The sequence below is a fragment of the Babylonia areolata genome, chromosome 22, assembly GCF_041734735.1.
Source record: "Babylonia areolata isolate BAREFJ2019XMU chromosome 22, ASM4173473v1, whole genome shotgun sequence".
NCBI classification, from domain to species: Eukaryota; Metazoa; Mollusca; class Gastropoda; order Neogastropoda; family Buccinidae; genus Babylonia; species Babylonia areolata.
Window position 1 is genome coordinate 5018265 of NC_134897.1, and position 14631 is coordinate 5032895.

At 44.1% G+C, this 14631-nt stretch overlaps 1 protein-coding gene across 8 annotated transcripts in view; it reads left to right on the forward strand.

Annotated features, from left to right (window-relative positions):
* The window catches only part of LOC143297438 (uncharacterized), a 97926-nt gene extending 83588 nt beyond the window's left edge, over positions 1 to 14338 (forward strand). For 7 of the 8 annotated variants that reach the window (XM_076609797.1, XM_076609802.1, XM_076609794.1 and 4 more), the window contains 6 exons: positions 1764 to 1931; positions 2494 to 2594; positions 3000 to 3198; positions 4102 to 5012; positions 6306 to 6431; positions 12397 to 14338. In XM_076609797.1, the coding sequence (XP_076465912.1) occupies positions 1764 to 1931; positions 2494 to 2594; positions 3000 to 3198; positions 4102 to 5012; positions 6306 to 6431; positions 12397 to 13431 (2540 nt within the window). In that variant the 3' untranslated portion in view covers positions 13432 to 14338. The remainder of the gene's footprint in view (positions 1 to 1763; positions 1932 to 2493; positions 2595 to 2999; positions 3199 to 4101; positions 5013 to 6305; positions 6432 to 12396) is intronic. The other variant, XM_076609801.1, reaches the window with a different exon arrangement.
* Positions 14339 to 14631: the final 293 nt, after the last annotated feature.

Here is a 14631-nt window from a genome sequence, read left to right on the forward strand (position 1 = left end):
TGTAGTCAGTGAGGTGTGTTGATGTGTGTAGTCAATGAGGTGTGTTGATGTATGTAGTCAGTGAGGTGTGTTGATGTAGTCTGTGAGGTGAGGTGTGTTGATGTGTGTAGTCAGTGAGGTGTGTTGATGTATGTAGTCAGTGAGGTGTGTTGATGTGTGTAGTCAATGAGGTGTGTTGATGTATGTAGTCAGTGAGGTGTGTTGATGTGTGTAGTCAGTGAGGTGTGTTGATGTATGTAGTCAGTGAGGTGAGGTGTGTTGATGTATGTAGTCAGTGAGGTGAGGTGTGTTGATGTGTGTAGTCAATGAGGTGTGTTAATGTATGTAGTCAGTGAGGTGTGTTGATGTATGTAGTCAGTGAGGTGTGTTGATGTATGTAGTCAGTGAGGTGAGGTGTGTTGATGTGTGTAGTTAATGAGGTGTGTTGATGTGTGTAGTCAGTGAGGTGTGTTAATGTATGTAGTCAGTGAGGTGTGTTGATGTATGTAGTCAGTGAGGTGTGTTGATGTATGTAGTCAGTGAGGTGAGGTGTGTTGATGTGTGTAGTTAATGAGGTGTGTTGATGTGTGTAGTCAGTGAGGTGTGTTAATGTATGTAGTCAGTGAGGTGTGTTGATGTGTGTAGTCAGTGAGGTGTGTTGATGTATGTAGTCAGTGAGGTGTGTTGATGTAGTCAGTGAGGTGAGGTGTGTTGATGTATGTAGTCAGGTGAGGTGTGTTGATGTGTGTAGTCAGTGAGGTGTGTTGATGTATGTAGTCAGTGAGGTGAGGTGTGTTGATGTATGTAGTCAGTCAGGTGTGTTGATGTATGTAGTCAGTGAGGTGAGGCGTGTTGATGTATGTAGTCAGTCAGGTGTGTTGATGTATGTAGTCAGTGAGGTGTGTTGATGTGTGTAGTCAGTGAGGTGAGGTGTGTTGATGTATGTAGTCAGTGAGGTGTGTTGATGTATGTAGTCAGTGAGGTGAGGTGTGTTGATGTATGTAGTCAGTGAGGTGTGTTGATGTATGTAGTCAGGTGAGGTGTGTTGATGTATGTAGTCAGTGAGGTGTGTTGATGTATGTAGTCAGTGAGGTGAGGTGTGTTGATGTATGTAGTCAGTGAGTGAGGTGTGTTGATGTATGTAGTCAGTGAGTGAGGTGTGTTGATGTATGTAGTCAGGGAGGTGTGTTGATGTGTGTAGTCAGTAAAGTGTGTTGATGTGTGTAGTCAGTGAGGTGTGTTTCAGTGTGCAGTCAGTGAGGTGTGTTTCAGTGTGTTTCAGTGTGCAGTCAGTGAGGTGTGTTTCAGTGTCTTTCAGTGTGCAGTCAGTGAGGTGTGTGTTTCAGTGTGCAGTCAGTGAGGTGTGTTTCAGTGCGCAGTCAGTGAGGTGTGTGTTTCAGTGTGCAGTCAGTGAGGTGTGTGTTTCAGTGTGCAGTCAGTGAGGTGTGTTTCAGTGTGCAGTCAGTGAGGTGTGTGTTTCAGTGTGCAGTCCGTGAGGTGTGTTTCAGTGTGCAGTCAGTGAGGTGTGTGTTTCAGTGTGCAGTCAGTGAGGTGTGTGTTTCAGTGTGCAGTCAGTGAGGTGTGTTTCAGTGTGCAGTCAGTGAGGTGTGTGTTTCAGTGTGCAGTCCGTGAGGTGTGTGTTTCAGTGTGCAGTCAGTGAGGTGTGTGTTTCAGTGTGCAGTCAGTGAGGTGTGTTTCAGTGTGCAGTCAGTGAGGTGTGTGTTTCAGTGTGCAGTCCGTGAGGCGTGTGTTTCAGTGTGCAGTCAGTGAGGTGTGTGTTTCAGTGTGGGGCCGGCTGTACATGTGGGGCCGGAACAGCCACACCATAGAGAAGGGGAAGGGCACGCTGCACAGGGTGTGGGACCCCGTCTGTGTCAACCCCCCTCCTTCCCCACCTCTCCGCCACCTGGCTTGTGGCGCCTGGCATGTGGCTGCTCTCAGCGGGTTACCTGGTGAGAGGGCGTGGACAGGGATGTGGAGCTAGTGGTGATGTGCTGATAACGATGGCGGAGGTGACGATTATGGTGGTGGTGGTGAAAGTCACGTGTGATGGTGGCACCATGATGATTATGGTATTGATACTGGGAATGATTATCATGAATAGTGTGAAACGTTGGTAGCGATGGTGATGTTAGTAATGCCCATTTCATGGATATTTTGTTCCTATCAGATATGTAAGGAAACACTTTTTACATTAAGACAAAGAATTATACTACCACTGTAACGACTACAACAACAGCACGTACTACTACAACTACAGCTGCTGTTTCTGCTGCTACTGCTGCTGCTGCTGCTGCTACTGCTGCTGCTGATGATGATGGTGATTATGATGATGATCGGGATGATGATATTAGAGGTGACAACACGATATTACCTGACAATGTCGATATTAGAGGTGACAATACGATATTACCTGACAATGTCGATATTAGAGGTGACAACACGATATTACCTGACACTGTCGATATTAGAGGTGACAATACGATATTACCTGACAATGTCGACCTGCTGCAGACTTTGTGCCGGTGCCAGAGGAAGGCGCCGTGTCTTCAGAAGATGACAGTGGTTCCAGTCACAGTGACAACAGTAGACTGTCTTCTGCCGGTTCTGCAGAGGTGTGTGTATCCCTGTGTGTGTGTGTGTGTGTGTGTGTGTGTGTGTGTGTGTGTGTGATTAGGCGCGCGCGCGCGCGTGTGTGTGTGTATGCCTGTCTGTCGATGTGTCTGTGTGTGTGCATGTGTGTGTTTGTGTGTATGTGTGCGCGTTTGTGTGTATGTGTGCGTTCTGTGTGTGTGTAGGGGGTGGAGGGTAGGGGGGGGGGGGGCGCTCGCGTTTAACGAGTCGGCGAAATCAGCAAAACGCACACACATACAATTCAAATCGCAAAGCAATCTTCGTTACAACAACAACAAGTACAACTACTACTACGGCTACTACGACTGCTACTACTACGCTGCTGCTGCTCTCATTTTCAATGAACAACTATGTAAACGATTGACTGATTGAATGATTAACTGTAGAGTGTGGAAAGATCCCGACATACCAAAGGACCCCCACTGGAGACCAATGGGGGGCGGGTAGAGGTGTCGGCGGCGCCCCACACCACCACCAACCCCTTCGCCAGAGGCCCAACCCTGACTAAGCCAGCACCCTTCCTAGTGGCCCGGGGCAACACCAAGCTGACCATTGGAGAGTTTTATGCAACCTCTTCCGAGAGTGGTCAGTGTCTGCCTGCCCCTGTTGGATTTGTTTTGCTGCCCCACCATCCTCCGCCCCCTTCCCTATACCCCTCCGCTCCATCTCTCTTCTCTTCTTCATCCTCAGTGCCTGTAATAATAATAATAATAATGATAATAGTTACTAATATAGCACACTATCCAGAAATCTGCTCTAGGTGCTTTACAAGAACGCTTTTGTTAACATAAAACATTACATCAATGTTACATACACACACCAAAATGTGACTACACACACACACACACACACACACACACACACACACACACACACACACACTGCATACATACATTTTAACATGTGTATCTAACAGCTACCCAAACACATACGCACACATAGGCAGGCACAAACTTAGATAAACACACGCACACACAATACACATTCATGTACATGCATGTAGTTATGTACACATGCATATGTATACACACATAGTCAAGCACAGCCAACGCAAATGAAGTGGACCTGCCACAATTGAACTTATTGCTGAGGGAAAAGGTGAGTTTTGAGACGAGATTTAAAAGATGCAAGGGAATCAGAATGACGGAGGCTATCCTGTCTCTATATTCAAATGTATTTTTCAGTTTGATATTTCTTTTATTTGCTTTTGATAGCATGAAATGTCTCTTTTTTCTTCTCTTTCCTTTTCATTTGAGCAGAAAGGCACGCGTATTCAAAGGCATTATTCAGTGTTTTTTGGTTGTTTTTTAATTGTTTATGATGTTCTTGTTCTTATTGTGAAGCAAACATACACACGCGCATACGCACACGCACACACGCACGCACACACACTTAATGAAGGAGAGAGTCAGTCCTCACACGCTATATCCTTTTTCATCTCAAGATCATCAACAATGGCGAGTATTGGCGTGTTTTTTTATTTTCCAGCCAGCAGTTCAGACAGATCCTCGAAACGTTCCTCCAAACCACCCGTCACCTTCCCCCAGCCCCCGCCACCCTCTCCACCCAAGCCACAGTCCGCCCCCACGTCGTCCTCAGCCCCTCCCCTGGTGATTGAGGTGCCTTTCGTGACCCTGGACCCTGAGTCAGACCTGGAGGAACCCCTGCCTGTGTGCACAGGGGAGGAGGTGGGCACGGAGGGACAACCAGGAGACTGTCAGGAGCCAAAGGAAGAGAACGCTCAGCCCCCTCTCTTTCTCCCCGCAGAGTCGGCATCCAGCAAGGGCAGCAAGGGAGAGGAGGAGGAGGACCGCACAAACAGCAGGTCAGACACTGAGTGGCCCGCTGTTGCCCTTACTGTAGATCTTAAAAGCATGGAGACAAAAAGCCAAGGCAAAGGCATGTCAGGGGAAAGTACGGGAACAGGTGAAAGAGAGCAGACAGGGAGAATAGGTTGGGAAGAAAAGCAGGGTAAAGTAGGAGGAACGGCCCCATCAACAGAAGCCCTGTCCCCAGGACCAAGATCCCGAACCACTTTCAACACCCAGCCCCACCCCATGACCCAGGGCAATCGTGGTCCCCCAAAGTCCTCTGTGGTCCGGGAGAAGAGTGTGGTAGTCAGCAGGAACATGAACTTTCTGGACGCCAGCCAGCTGCTGACAGGAACCCCCGGACCCTCGAAGACAGGAGCTCCCACCTCTATCTTCACCCCGGGCCAACCTATCGGGGAGAAAGGCGGTGGGAGGCTGGGTTTTTTCCAGGACATCTTTGCCTGCTTTCCCCCGGGATTGGAACATTTGGGAGACTTCGACTTGGACTATCTGGAGGCTTCCCCGAGGACATCTAAACACACGGCCATGCATCACGTGCCCACCGTTCAGCTGGGGGCTGATTTTGGGGTGAGTGTTGTTCCCAGCTGGTTCACTGCAATCTGTGTGATGAGCTGTTTTGTTCAATAAATCAAGTTGAAAGTCCAATAAACAGCTTTGTGTGGCTTCCTTAACATATTGCAACTAAAAGAAGACAGAAAGTATGTTAATCATCATTCAAAATGAAGAATAGACTGCAGTACGGCCACTGGCAGTAGATTTGAAAGCAATGATAAAAACAGGTCTATAAACAGCAACGTTACCTGTTTCCTATCTATTTACTTTGATATAACTAAACCTCAGTTTTCACAAACACCTCCGAACATCCAGGGGTTGTTACTTGCGAAGAAGCGTAGAGTGGTCAGTACTCAGTGAGTGTTCCGTAGCTAAATTCATCCACGTTAGTGTCTGCATTCTGCATTGTTATTTAGGTGTGATTTCCAGGACACAATGATTTTGGAGCCAGAGTATTACCTTTCACATTGTTGTTGTTTTTTTGTTTTGTTTTTTGTTTGTTTGTTTGTTTGTTTGTTTGTTTGTTGTTTTTTGTTTTTGTTTCTTGTTTCGTTGTTGTTGTTGTTTGGATTTTTTGCTGAGTTTATTTTTAAGTCATTACATTGTATTCATAAAGTTTCAGAGATAATAATAATAATGGATACTTATATAGCACACTATCCATAAATCTGCTCTAGGTGCTTTACAAAAACGCTTTGTTAACATAAAACATTACATCTATGTTACATACACACACCAAAATGTGACTACACACACACACACACACACACACACACACACACACACACACACACATACACACACACACTGCATACATACATTTTAACATACATGTGTATCTAACAGCTACCCTAACACATACGCACACATAGGCAGGCACAAACGTACATAAACGCACGCACACACAATACACATTCATATACATGCATGTAGTTATGTACACATACATATGTATACACACATAGTCAAGCACAGCCAACGCAAATGAAGTGGACCTGCCACAATTGAACTTACTGCTGAGGGAAAAGGTGAGTTTTGAGACGAGATTTAGAAGATGCGAGGGAATCAGAATGACGGAGGTTATCATGGAGCTTGTTCCACGTCTTTGGCGATTGAAAAGAAAACGATCTGTGTCCATAGGTCTTACTTCTGACGTGAGGTATCCTGAGAAGTCGAGTATCAGAGATGAAACATCCCAAGGCCCATCTTCATCAAATTCAAAATAATCAATCCACTGAAACCAAAGCAAATTCACCGTAGAGTGGAATTCACTGTGACCTTTGTAAACCTTAATCGATTCCAAAACAGGACATCCAAGGAGAAGTGACCTCCAAAGCGAGGTCAGAGGACATGCCTTCCAAGTCATTGACCTTGACCTCCCGTGACCTTGACTGGATTGATCAGTTGCTTCTACAGAAGACTATCAGCCAGGCAGTAAGACAAGAGCCATATTATTGTGTATTCCGAGCCCTATAATCTTGCTTCGCATATTCCTGTGGTGTCGGTCTTACAGAATATGTTTTATATCTTACATCGCTTTTTTTTATGACAGCACAAGCTTAGTACGCTCTCAAGACCTTATTCAACCATAATCCGCGCGAGTGTGTGTGTGTGTGTGTGTGTGTGTGTCTGTGTCTGTGTCTGTTGCAATATATGTGTCAGACCTACTGCTAACAATTGGCGCGTCATGCGCTTTTCCCTTTTTCAAACGTATTGTTGTTTTTGTTTATCATGGTATCCATTGGCCATGCTAACTGGTTGATCTGGTGAACAACCTATGCTTATCTGTCAAGTGTACTGGCATCTGCGATCTTTCCATTACTGACTGCCTAATGTGTACGCTGCTCTTCACAATCACTGTTCACGGGATCTGGTTGTACAATCTCTTCTTTTGGAGACTCACTATTCTCCATTATGCCTTTGTTGTTCTTGTGTGTGTGTGTATTAACCCTTCTTTTGCTGCTGTAGCCGCTACCCCCACTCATCCTCTCTCTGTTCACTTGAGGATTGAACGTCAGTTGTGCTTACCCCACAACATTTTGTTACATTCCCTCTCACTCTCTCTCTCACTCTCTCTTTCTTTCTGTCTCTCTCGGAGGTTTGGGGGCTGCACCGTTTAGATAGCATCGAAAAAATAAATGCATTACTAGCTTGCAAAAGATTTCTCGGTTTACCCATCAATCACCCAATAAACTACAGTACTCAGAATTAGGCAGATACCGTTTATGCGATAACTCATACATGAAATCCGTAAAGTATTGGTTCAAATTATTAGAAATGAACTGAAATAGATTACCCAAACAGGTCTATCTTATGCTAGTAAACTTAGATTGGAACGGTAAACGGTGTTTGATAACAGGAATCAGAGAAATTTTCTGTAAAACTGGATTCAGTCATGTGTCGTTGAATCAAAGAGTTGATATTATTCAGATCTTTATGTTACAGTTCAAACATAGGCTGGTTGATATGTATGTGCAAGAATGGTCGGCATCTGTCAGAGACAAGGAAAGATAGGCTTTATATTATTCCATACACGATTGTTTCAGAATTGAACTTTATTTTGAACATTTAGATATCTATTGTCTCAGAGTCGCTTTGACACAAATAAGACTTGGAGTCTTGTCGCAAAATAAAAACTATGAGAGATACTGTGAAAATCTGGTTGTAAGGTTTTACACATTTTGTGAAAGTGTGAATGGGGATGAATACAATTTCATATATGCATGTCCATTGTATATCGCTATTAGTAAAAAGTTGCGTGGTTTGTATGCCAATGTTCAAATAACCATTTTGTTGGACTGTGTATATAAACGATCTCGTTCTGTAGCTAAATATATTTTTTATTCAATCAAGCGCAGACAAGAAGCGATAACCAATTAGTGAAGAAGAATATTTTTGATGCGTGTGTAATAATAAATATCAGTATGAAAACAATTGTTGCTGTTGATACATGCAGTTTGGGAGTATTGATAATTTCTAATATTCATAGGAATGTTGCTGTTGATACATGCAGTTTAGGATTATTTGATAATTTCTAATATTCACAGGAATGTTGCTGTTGATACACGCAGTTTGGGAGTATTGATAATTCCTAATATTCACAGGAATGTTGCTGTTGATACATGCAGTTTGGGAGTATCGATAATTCCTAATGTTCACAGGAATGTCAACAGAATGCTGTGTCATTGCGTCCCCCTTCCCACAATCCCAACGCAATGATGGCTATGGCCTCACTGCAATCAAACAGTCATTCATTTACTCTCTCTCTCTCTGTCTCTGTCTGTCTGTGATACTCACAATCACATATGCCTATGTATGTAGGTACGTACGTACGCACGCACGCACGCACGCACGCACGCACGCACAAGCGCGCGAGCGCACACACACACACACACACACACACACACACTTACCATGAATAACGCTGTTCTGTTGCGAAACATTTGACCACCCGCCTCACAACGATCCATTCAGTGTATGTGTTGTGATCACGACTCGTCAGTCAGGGCTTGCTCTACGCTGTGGTCCTGTGACGTACCACGGCAGAAAGGTGGCGCTGATCATGCTGTGTCTGAGCCAAGTGGTAGGTGTGCTTCTCTGCTGACGACACTGAGGAAACTCAGCCATGGAAACCCGGCTTGTAGAACCAGGAGCTAGGCATGCTGCTGCCAGCCTGACAGAGGCCCACTGCAGCAGTGAAGGTGGGCCAGCACGTGACCGTGTCACAGCCAGCTACATCTCACACCGCGTTCTCCACACTCTCTCTGACGGCCAGTTTGGAAGAGCTCAGCCACGTGTCTGGCAATGGCGGCATGTGCCAGCCCCACGCCGTGTGACTGGCTGTCGTCATGGACAGACGAGGGGCGATAACAGCTCCTTTCCCGGACAGCAGCTATCACTCTCCACGCTATGAGTGCCAGACTGTTCCAAAACAAAGCCAGAGGGACGTCCTATCCAATCAGCAGTGGCACAGGCCTGTCAGTCATCATCAGTATACCCTTGTGAACTACGCCCTGTTGTTTTTTTTTTGTTTGTTTGTTTGTTTGTTTTTCTACATCTTTTGCCGAGAAGCGGAGATACGAGAGAGAGAGAGAGAGAGAGAGAGAGAGAGAGAGAGAGAGAGAGAAATTAAACGTGAAAAAAAATGAGGTTGTGATATGTGCATGTGTTTTATACAGAATTTGGTGGGTCATAACAAATATTCGGAAAATGTGATATGTTTAGAATCACATGAATTTCCAGTTTGATCTGCATACCCTGGGTCTCTCTCTCTCTCTCTCTCTCTCTCTCTCTCTCTCTCTCTCTCTCTCTCTCTCTCTCTCTCTCTCTCTCTCATTCATGTGTCATTGTTGAACACTTTCTTAATTAGCAAATAAACGGAATATGCTGCATTTCATATGCTTAGAAATACACTGACTTTTTTATTTTCGTTATTTTTTTCAAAATTCTATCTTTGGGTTTACAGTTTCTACATAGTGTCACAAGAGGTCTTCTTGCTGATATTTTTACATCATGATATCATACATTCATTCTGATATAATGTACAAAGATTTTTTTCTTTTCTTTTGCAGTTGGACGCTTACGTACATAAACTAAATAAAGACATACATGAATTTACACAAACTTATGATGACATAGATACATACACACACACACACACACACACACACACACACACACGCAAGCTCGTGTAACATGTCTGCACATGGGAACAAGATGATTAGCACAAGGGATGTTTTACATTTTTTCACCCGGAAAAGAAAATACACCAGGTGCACTATGATATTTTGCCGTATTGAGCTGTATACGAGAATATTATACATTCAGATAAGATAGTTTTTAGCCATGTTAAACATGCACATCATTAAACAGTGGTGTATAGAAGAACCAACTGTTGGTAAATTTGTTATATTCCGAATTGATTACAGCAATATACTTTTCAATGTAATATCGTGTTTTTGAATATTTAAAAAAAAAAAAAAAGTTTTTAAATGGTATGCATTTATTCATTTTACGTTTCTATATGAAACATTTTGCAAGTTGAATAATCAGATCAAAAACATCATCTGACTTGAATTTTTCCAAATAACCAAAGAGTACGAATGTTTCACTGACTTTGAACACTGTGAGGTGAAGACATTTCTCATTCAGAGTTCCTTCAAATTGTAGCCAGAAGGAGTGCACCCGTTCGCAGTTCAAAAAGACATGCTGTATATTTTCTTTTTCTCGCTTGCAAAAAGTACAAGTATCTTCAGTTTCTACACCCATGTTCTTCAAAATTATATTTGTTGCTAGAATCCTATGAACTAATCTGATCAGAAACCACTTCTTTATTTTTTTAATTTTCTTCAGAACAATTTTCCAGTTGATGTCTCCCTGGCATTTGTTTCATACCTGACAGAAATTCGGAAGGTCTTTTCCCTGGCCCAATAGATCGTAGTATTTACGGCTACCTTTTTTGTAGTGAATATAGTTCCGTCGAAAAGGCGGTGAACTGCATTCTCACTATTTATATGTTTTATTTTAGCAAGACAGTTTTGATCACTTTCAATAAACCTGCATAGGAATGAAAATTTGTGGTTATGTTAGACTTTTCTCTAAATTCAGCATATGACATAAGGTTACTGTTTTCTTTATAAAGATCTGCAACATTACAGATGCCCTCTCGTATCCATTCCCTTTTGTTTGGTTCAAGATTATTCAAAACAAATTTGTTATTATGAAACGTTGGTTCGGCCAACATTTGTGCTTCATTATGTGGCCAAATAGTGTTTGCAAAATCTTTAAAGGCATTAAAAAAAACACATTTTTCTCATAACGAGTAAAATGATTTGGTCCATATTTATCAATATCTTGAATTTCAGGATGCAAAAAGGTAATTACATTTTTCTATTTATGTTTTGATTTTTTTTTCTTATCCAACTCAGCTTGAGAACCTTGATGAAATTATTCAATTCAGGTATTCATAGTCCGCCGTTTTCTATATGTTCCATAGCTGTTTTTCTTCCTGTCCTGTTGTAAGTTTTTAATAAAAGAATCAGAGGGGAAGGGGGGGGGGGGGTAAAAGTATCCATAAGTATATCAGTTTTGATAACATTAAGGATGTCAAAGTAGTAATTCTTCCCAAAGGTGTAAGTACACGTTTTATCGATATCTTAAATAACTTTTTAATTTCCTCGATTTTTTCTGAGTAATTCAATTCTCCACATCCTTACAAATCTCCTTTAAGCTATATTCCTAACATCTTAAAAACTGTTGGATTCCACTTAATCTTAAGGTGTGGCATATAAACTGTAGCTGATTTATATTTGCTCCCTAACCAAAGTGCTGAAGTCTTTTCATAATTCATTTGGAATTCTGATATCTATCAGAAGTCCATGGCTACAGCTGAGGAGATGGACTTTCAGTAGGGCGTCTGAATATCAATCATGCGATTAATAACGTAGTCGAGGTGTCATCTACCCAACACTCTCGAAGAATTTTCATGTGTTGATTTTCCTAATCCACTCTATCGAGTTTCATATTAAGGTGTTCTTTCAATCCAGTTTACCATGATGGTTCGTATTCTTCTTCTTTTTCGTTCACGGGCTGCAACTCCCACGTTCACTCGTATGTACACGAGTGGCTTTTTACGTGTATGACCGCCATGCAGGCAGCCATACTCCGTTTTCGGGAGTGGTTCAAGATTAGGAAACAGACATAGTTGTTTTACATCTACCAGGATTGGATTAAGACCGATGTCAAATTTTCGTCGGATAAACTTTGGATTGACAATGATATTAATTAAACTTAAAAACACAACAAGCCTCAGCTCGCTCCTCCCTCTCACTGTCTGTACGACTCCCCCCCCCCCCCCCCTCTCTCTCTCTCTCTCTCTCTCCCTCTCTCTCTCTCTCTCTCTCTCCCTCTCTCTCTCTCTCTCTCTCTCTCTCTCTCTCTCCCTCTCTCTCTCTCTCTCTCTCTCTCTCTCTCTCTTTCTCTCTGTGTCGGACAGGTTGGAAGAATTGGCCATGCCTAAAATCTTCATCCTTGAATAAAAAGAGTTCTGTTTGTCTGTCTGTCTATCTGTCTCTGTCTGTCTGTCTGTCTGTCTGTCTGTCTGTCTGTCTCTCTCTCTCTGTCTCTCTCTCTGCAACCTTCGGTTGTCTGTGCCTTGTTTTCATTCATGTAAGTAAAAATGTACAGAGCTATTGCAATACATCTGTAGAATAATGTTGTTATACTTGTACACGAAAGCGCACGCATGCACACACACGCTTCCATTCTTCACACACAGAGAGGCCAAGACAGACAGACAGACAAAGGGACAAACAAACTGACAGACAAACAGACAGACGGACAGGCAGACAGACAGAGAGACAGACAGACTAATAAAGGGGTGTTCTGTTCTGTGCATCAGCCCCGACACGTGAAGCGGTCGGCCACGTTTTTCGGCGCCCTGACCGGCCAGGTGACCCGCAGCCCTACCAAGTTCTTCAGGAAACCCTCTGGTCATTCACTGGCCAGGACCCCCACCCCCACCACCCACTCCACCCATCCTCCATACACCCCTCTGACCAGAACTCGCACACACGTGGGAGAAGAGAGAGGAGAAGGAAGAAGAGGAGCAGGGGGACCGAAAGGAGTGGACAGTTCAGGCCGACCATTCACTCGAGGCCTTGGCGCTCTAACGGGAGGCAAATCGCACGGACTTGATCGCAGTGAGTCCCAGAAGGCCCCCCCCTCTACCATCCTGCCTCTCAGCAAACTAGATCTCCAGGATCAGGATCCCAGCAGGATCCCCTCCCGGACCCCCTTCTTTTCCAGCGCCGCCTCGTGGAGACAGAGGCCTCCTGATCCCCACAGCCATCCCTTCCACGACAGTCAGTCGGCTCCCAGCAGCTCCACAGTGGGGCGCATGAAGCACGTGGCTTTTGCTGAAGATGGGAGGAAAACCAGTGGCGGTACCACCATACCCTACCCGACCAGGCCGTCCGCTGCGGGGACTTCTCCGGCCGGTAGGTCTCACGTGGCCTCTGTCCTGGGGAGTTCTTTACCTGCCGCAAATCCTCGTCCCGCGTGTCAGTCTGACATGGTGGCAGAGAACGCGGGAGTTCCCCTACTGCAGGAAGGATCCAGTTCTGCTGCCAGCCTTCACGGGAGTCCTAGTGGCAAGAGTCACACTCGACTGGCAGTGGAACAGTCCAGAGGCAAGAATGAAAACACGGCACCCAAGTTCTCAAAGAATGCTCGCCAGCTACCAACACTGACCTACAAAAGCTCCAACAAGAGAGACGTGGACAGTTCGCTGTCCCCTCAGGAGATATCTCCAAGGCCAGGTGTCTTACAGTCGTCGGTAGGCAACACAAGGTCAACGTACTTGGCTTCTGACATGTCACGAACGAAAACGGTTGTGTCAGGAGCGGGAGAGCGGAACCGGATGCAGTTCAACTAGCGCACAATCACCCCCGACACACAGTACTCCCTTCACGATATTCCTAGCACCGCTAGAGCGGAAGTACAAGGCGCTTCCTCTCAGGCAGCTAGGCTTAGTTGGTTGAGCTTGTTTGGTGCTTTGAAGCTGGTCAGGTATCGTGACTCCCAGTGAGCTATCATTACGCTAAGTGATGTAGCGTGTGACATAGCTCACGTCACGTGGCACCTAAATGTCTCTCTTACCGTCCTAGATTATTGGTTACATTTTCATGATTTGTTGGACCAAAAACGAAAAAAGCAAGACGTTGATTTTGTGACTGAATCCGCATAAAAATGGAGTAAAATAACGTACAAAATCCACTGAACATGGGTTACAACATCTACCAATGGTGATATCGTTTCATAAATGTAAAAAGAAAAAAATGCCGGTCAAATAGGTTTCTGAATTTAGGATGCTGAAATGGGACTTTGCCAATCGATGATAAAAATATCAATATATAGTAATAATGTTAATGCAATACTGAATACCACATTTAACAAAGAAGTTGATAGATAATTGGCACAAAATCTACTAGTAGAACCATAAGTGTACTCAGCAGAATGAAAGCTAATTGAAGAAGGAACGCTGAAGGCCTGCTTGCAGACCCAGAGTGTTCCGAATAACGTTTGATTTGTTCCGTGTCTCGTACCTCACTTATATGTAGCGGACTGGGGGCGCTGTGTGTCAGTGCTTGCTAACAGCTACGTGTCTGTGTTAATTGCTTGTTGGACGCGGAGTGTTGCTGGTGTCAATGTGATTTTGTACAGATCAATCAAGTCTTTGATTCGTAAGGTTAGGTCAGCGAACGAAAAAACATTTTTAAAGAAAATGTTCAGAACTTGGAAAGTTTAATTCAATTTGTTTTTAACAACGGGAAACTGTTGTTTCATCTGCTCACATTATCCTTAAATGAGAAATACAATCCTGTAGATAAAAGGTTTCAAAGCTTCCACATAACTGTTTTGTTTCACCTTCACCTTCACCTTCACCTCTCCCGTAGTCTGGGTTCAGACCGTTGGGGCACCGCTGCTGACCTGGCCACCACTCCTCTCCACTCTTCACGGTTTTCTGATTTCCTCAGGGCGTCACCGAGCGTCAAGCCTGTCCACCCCCGGATGTTGTCTTCCCATCTCTTCTTCTGCCGTCCTCTCCTTCTGCCTCCTTGTACGGTGCCTTGCA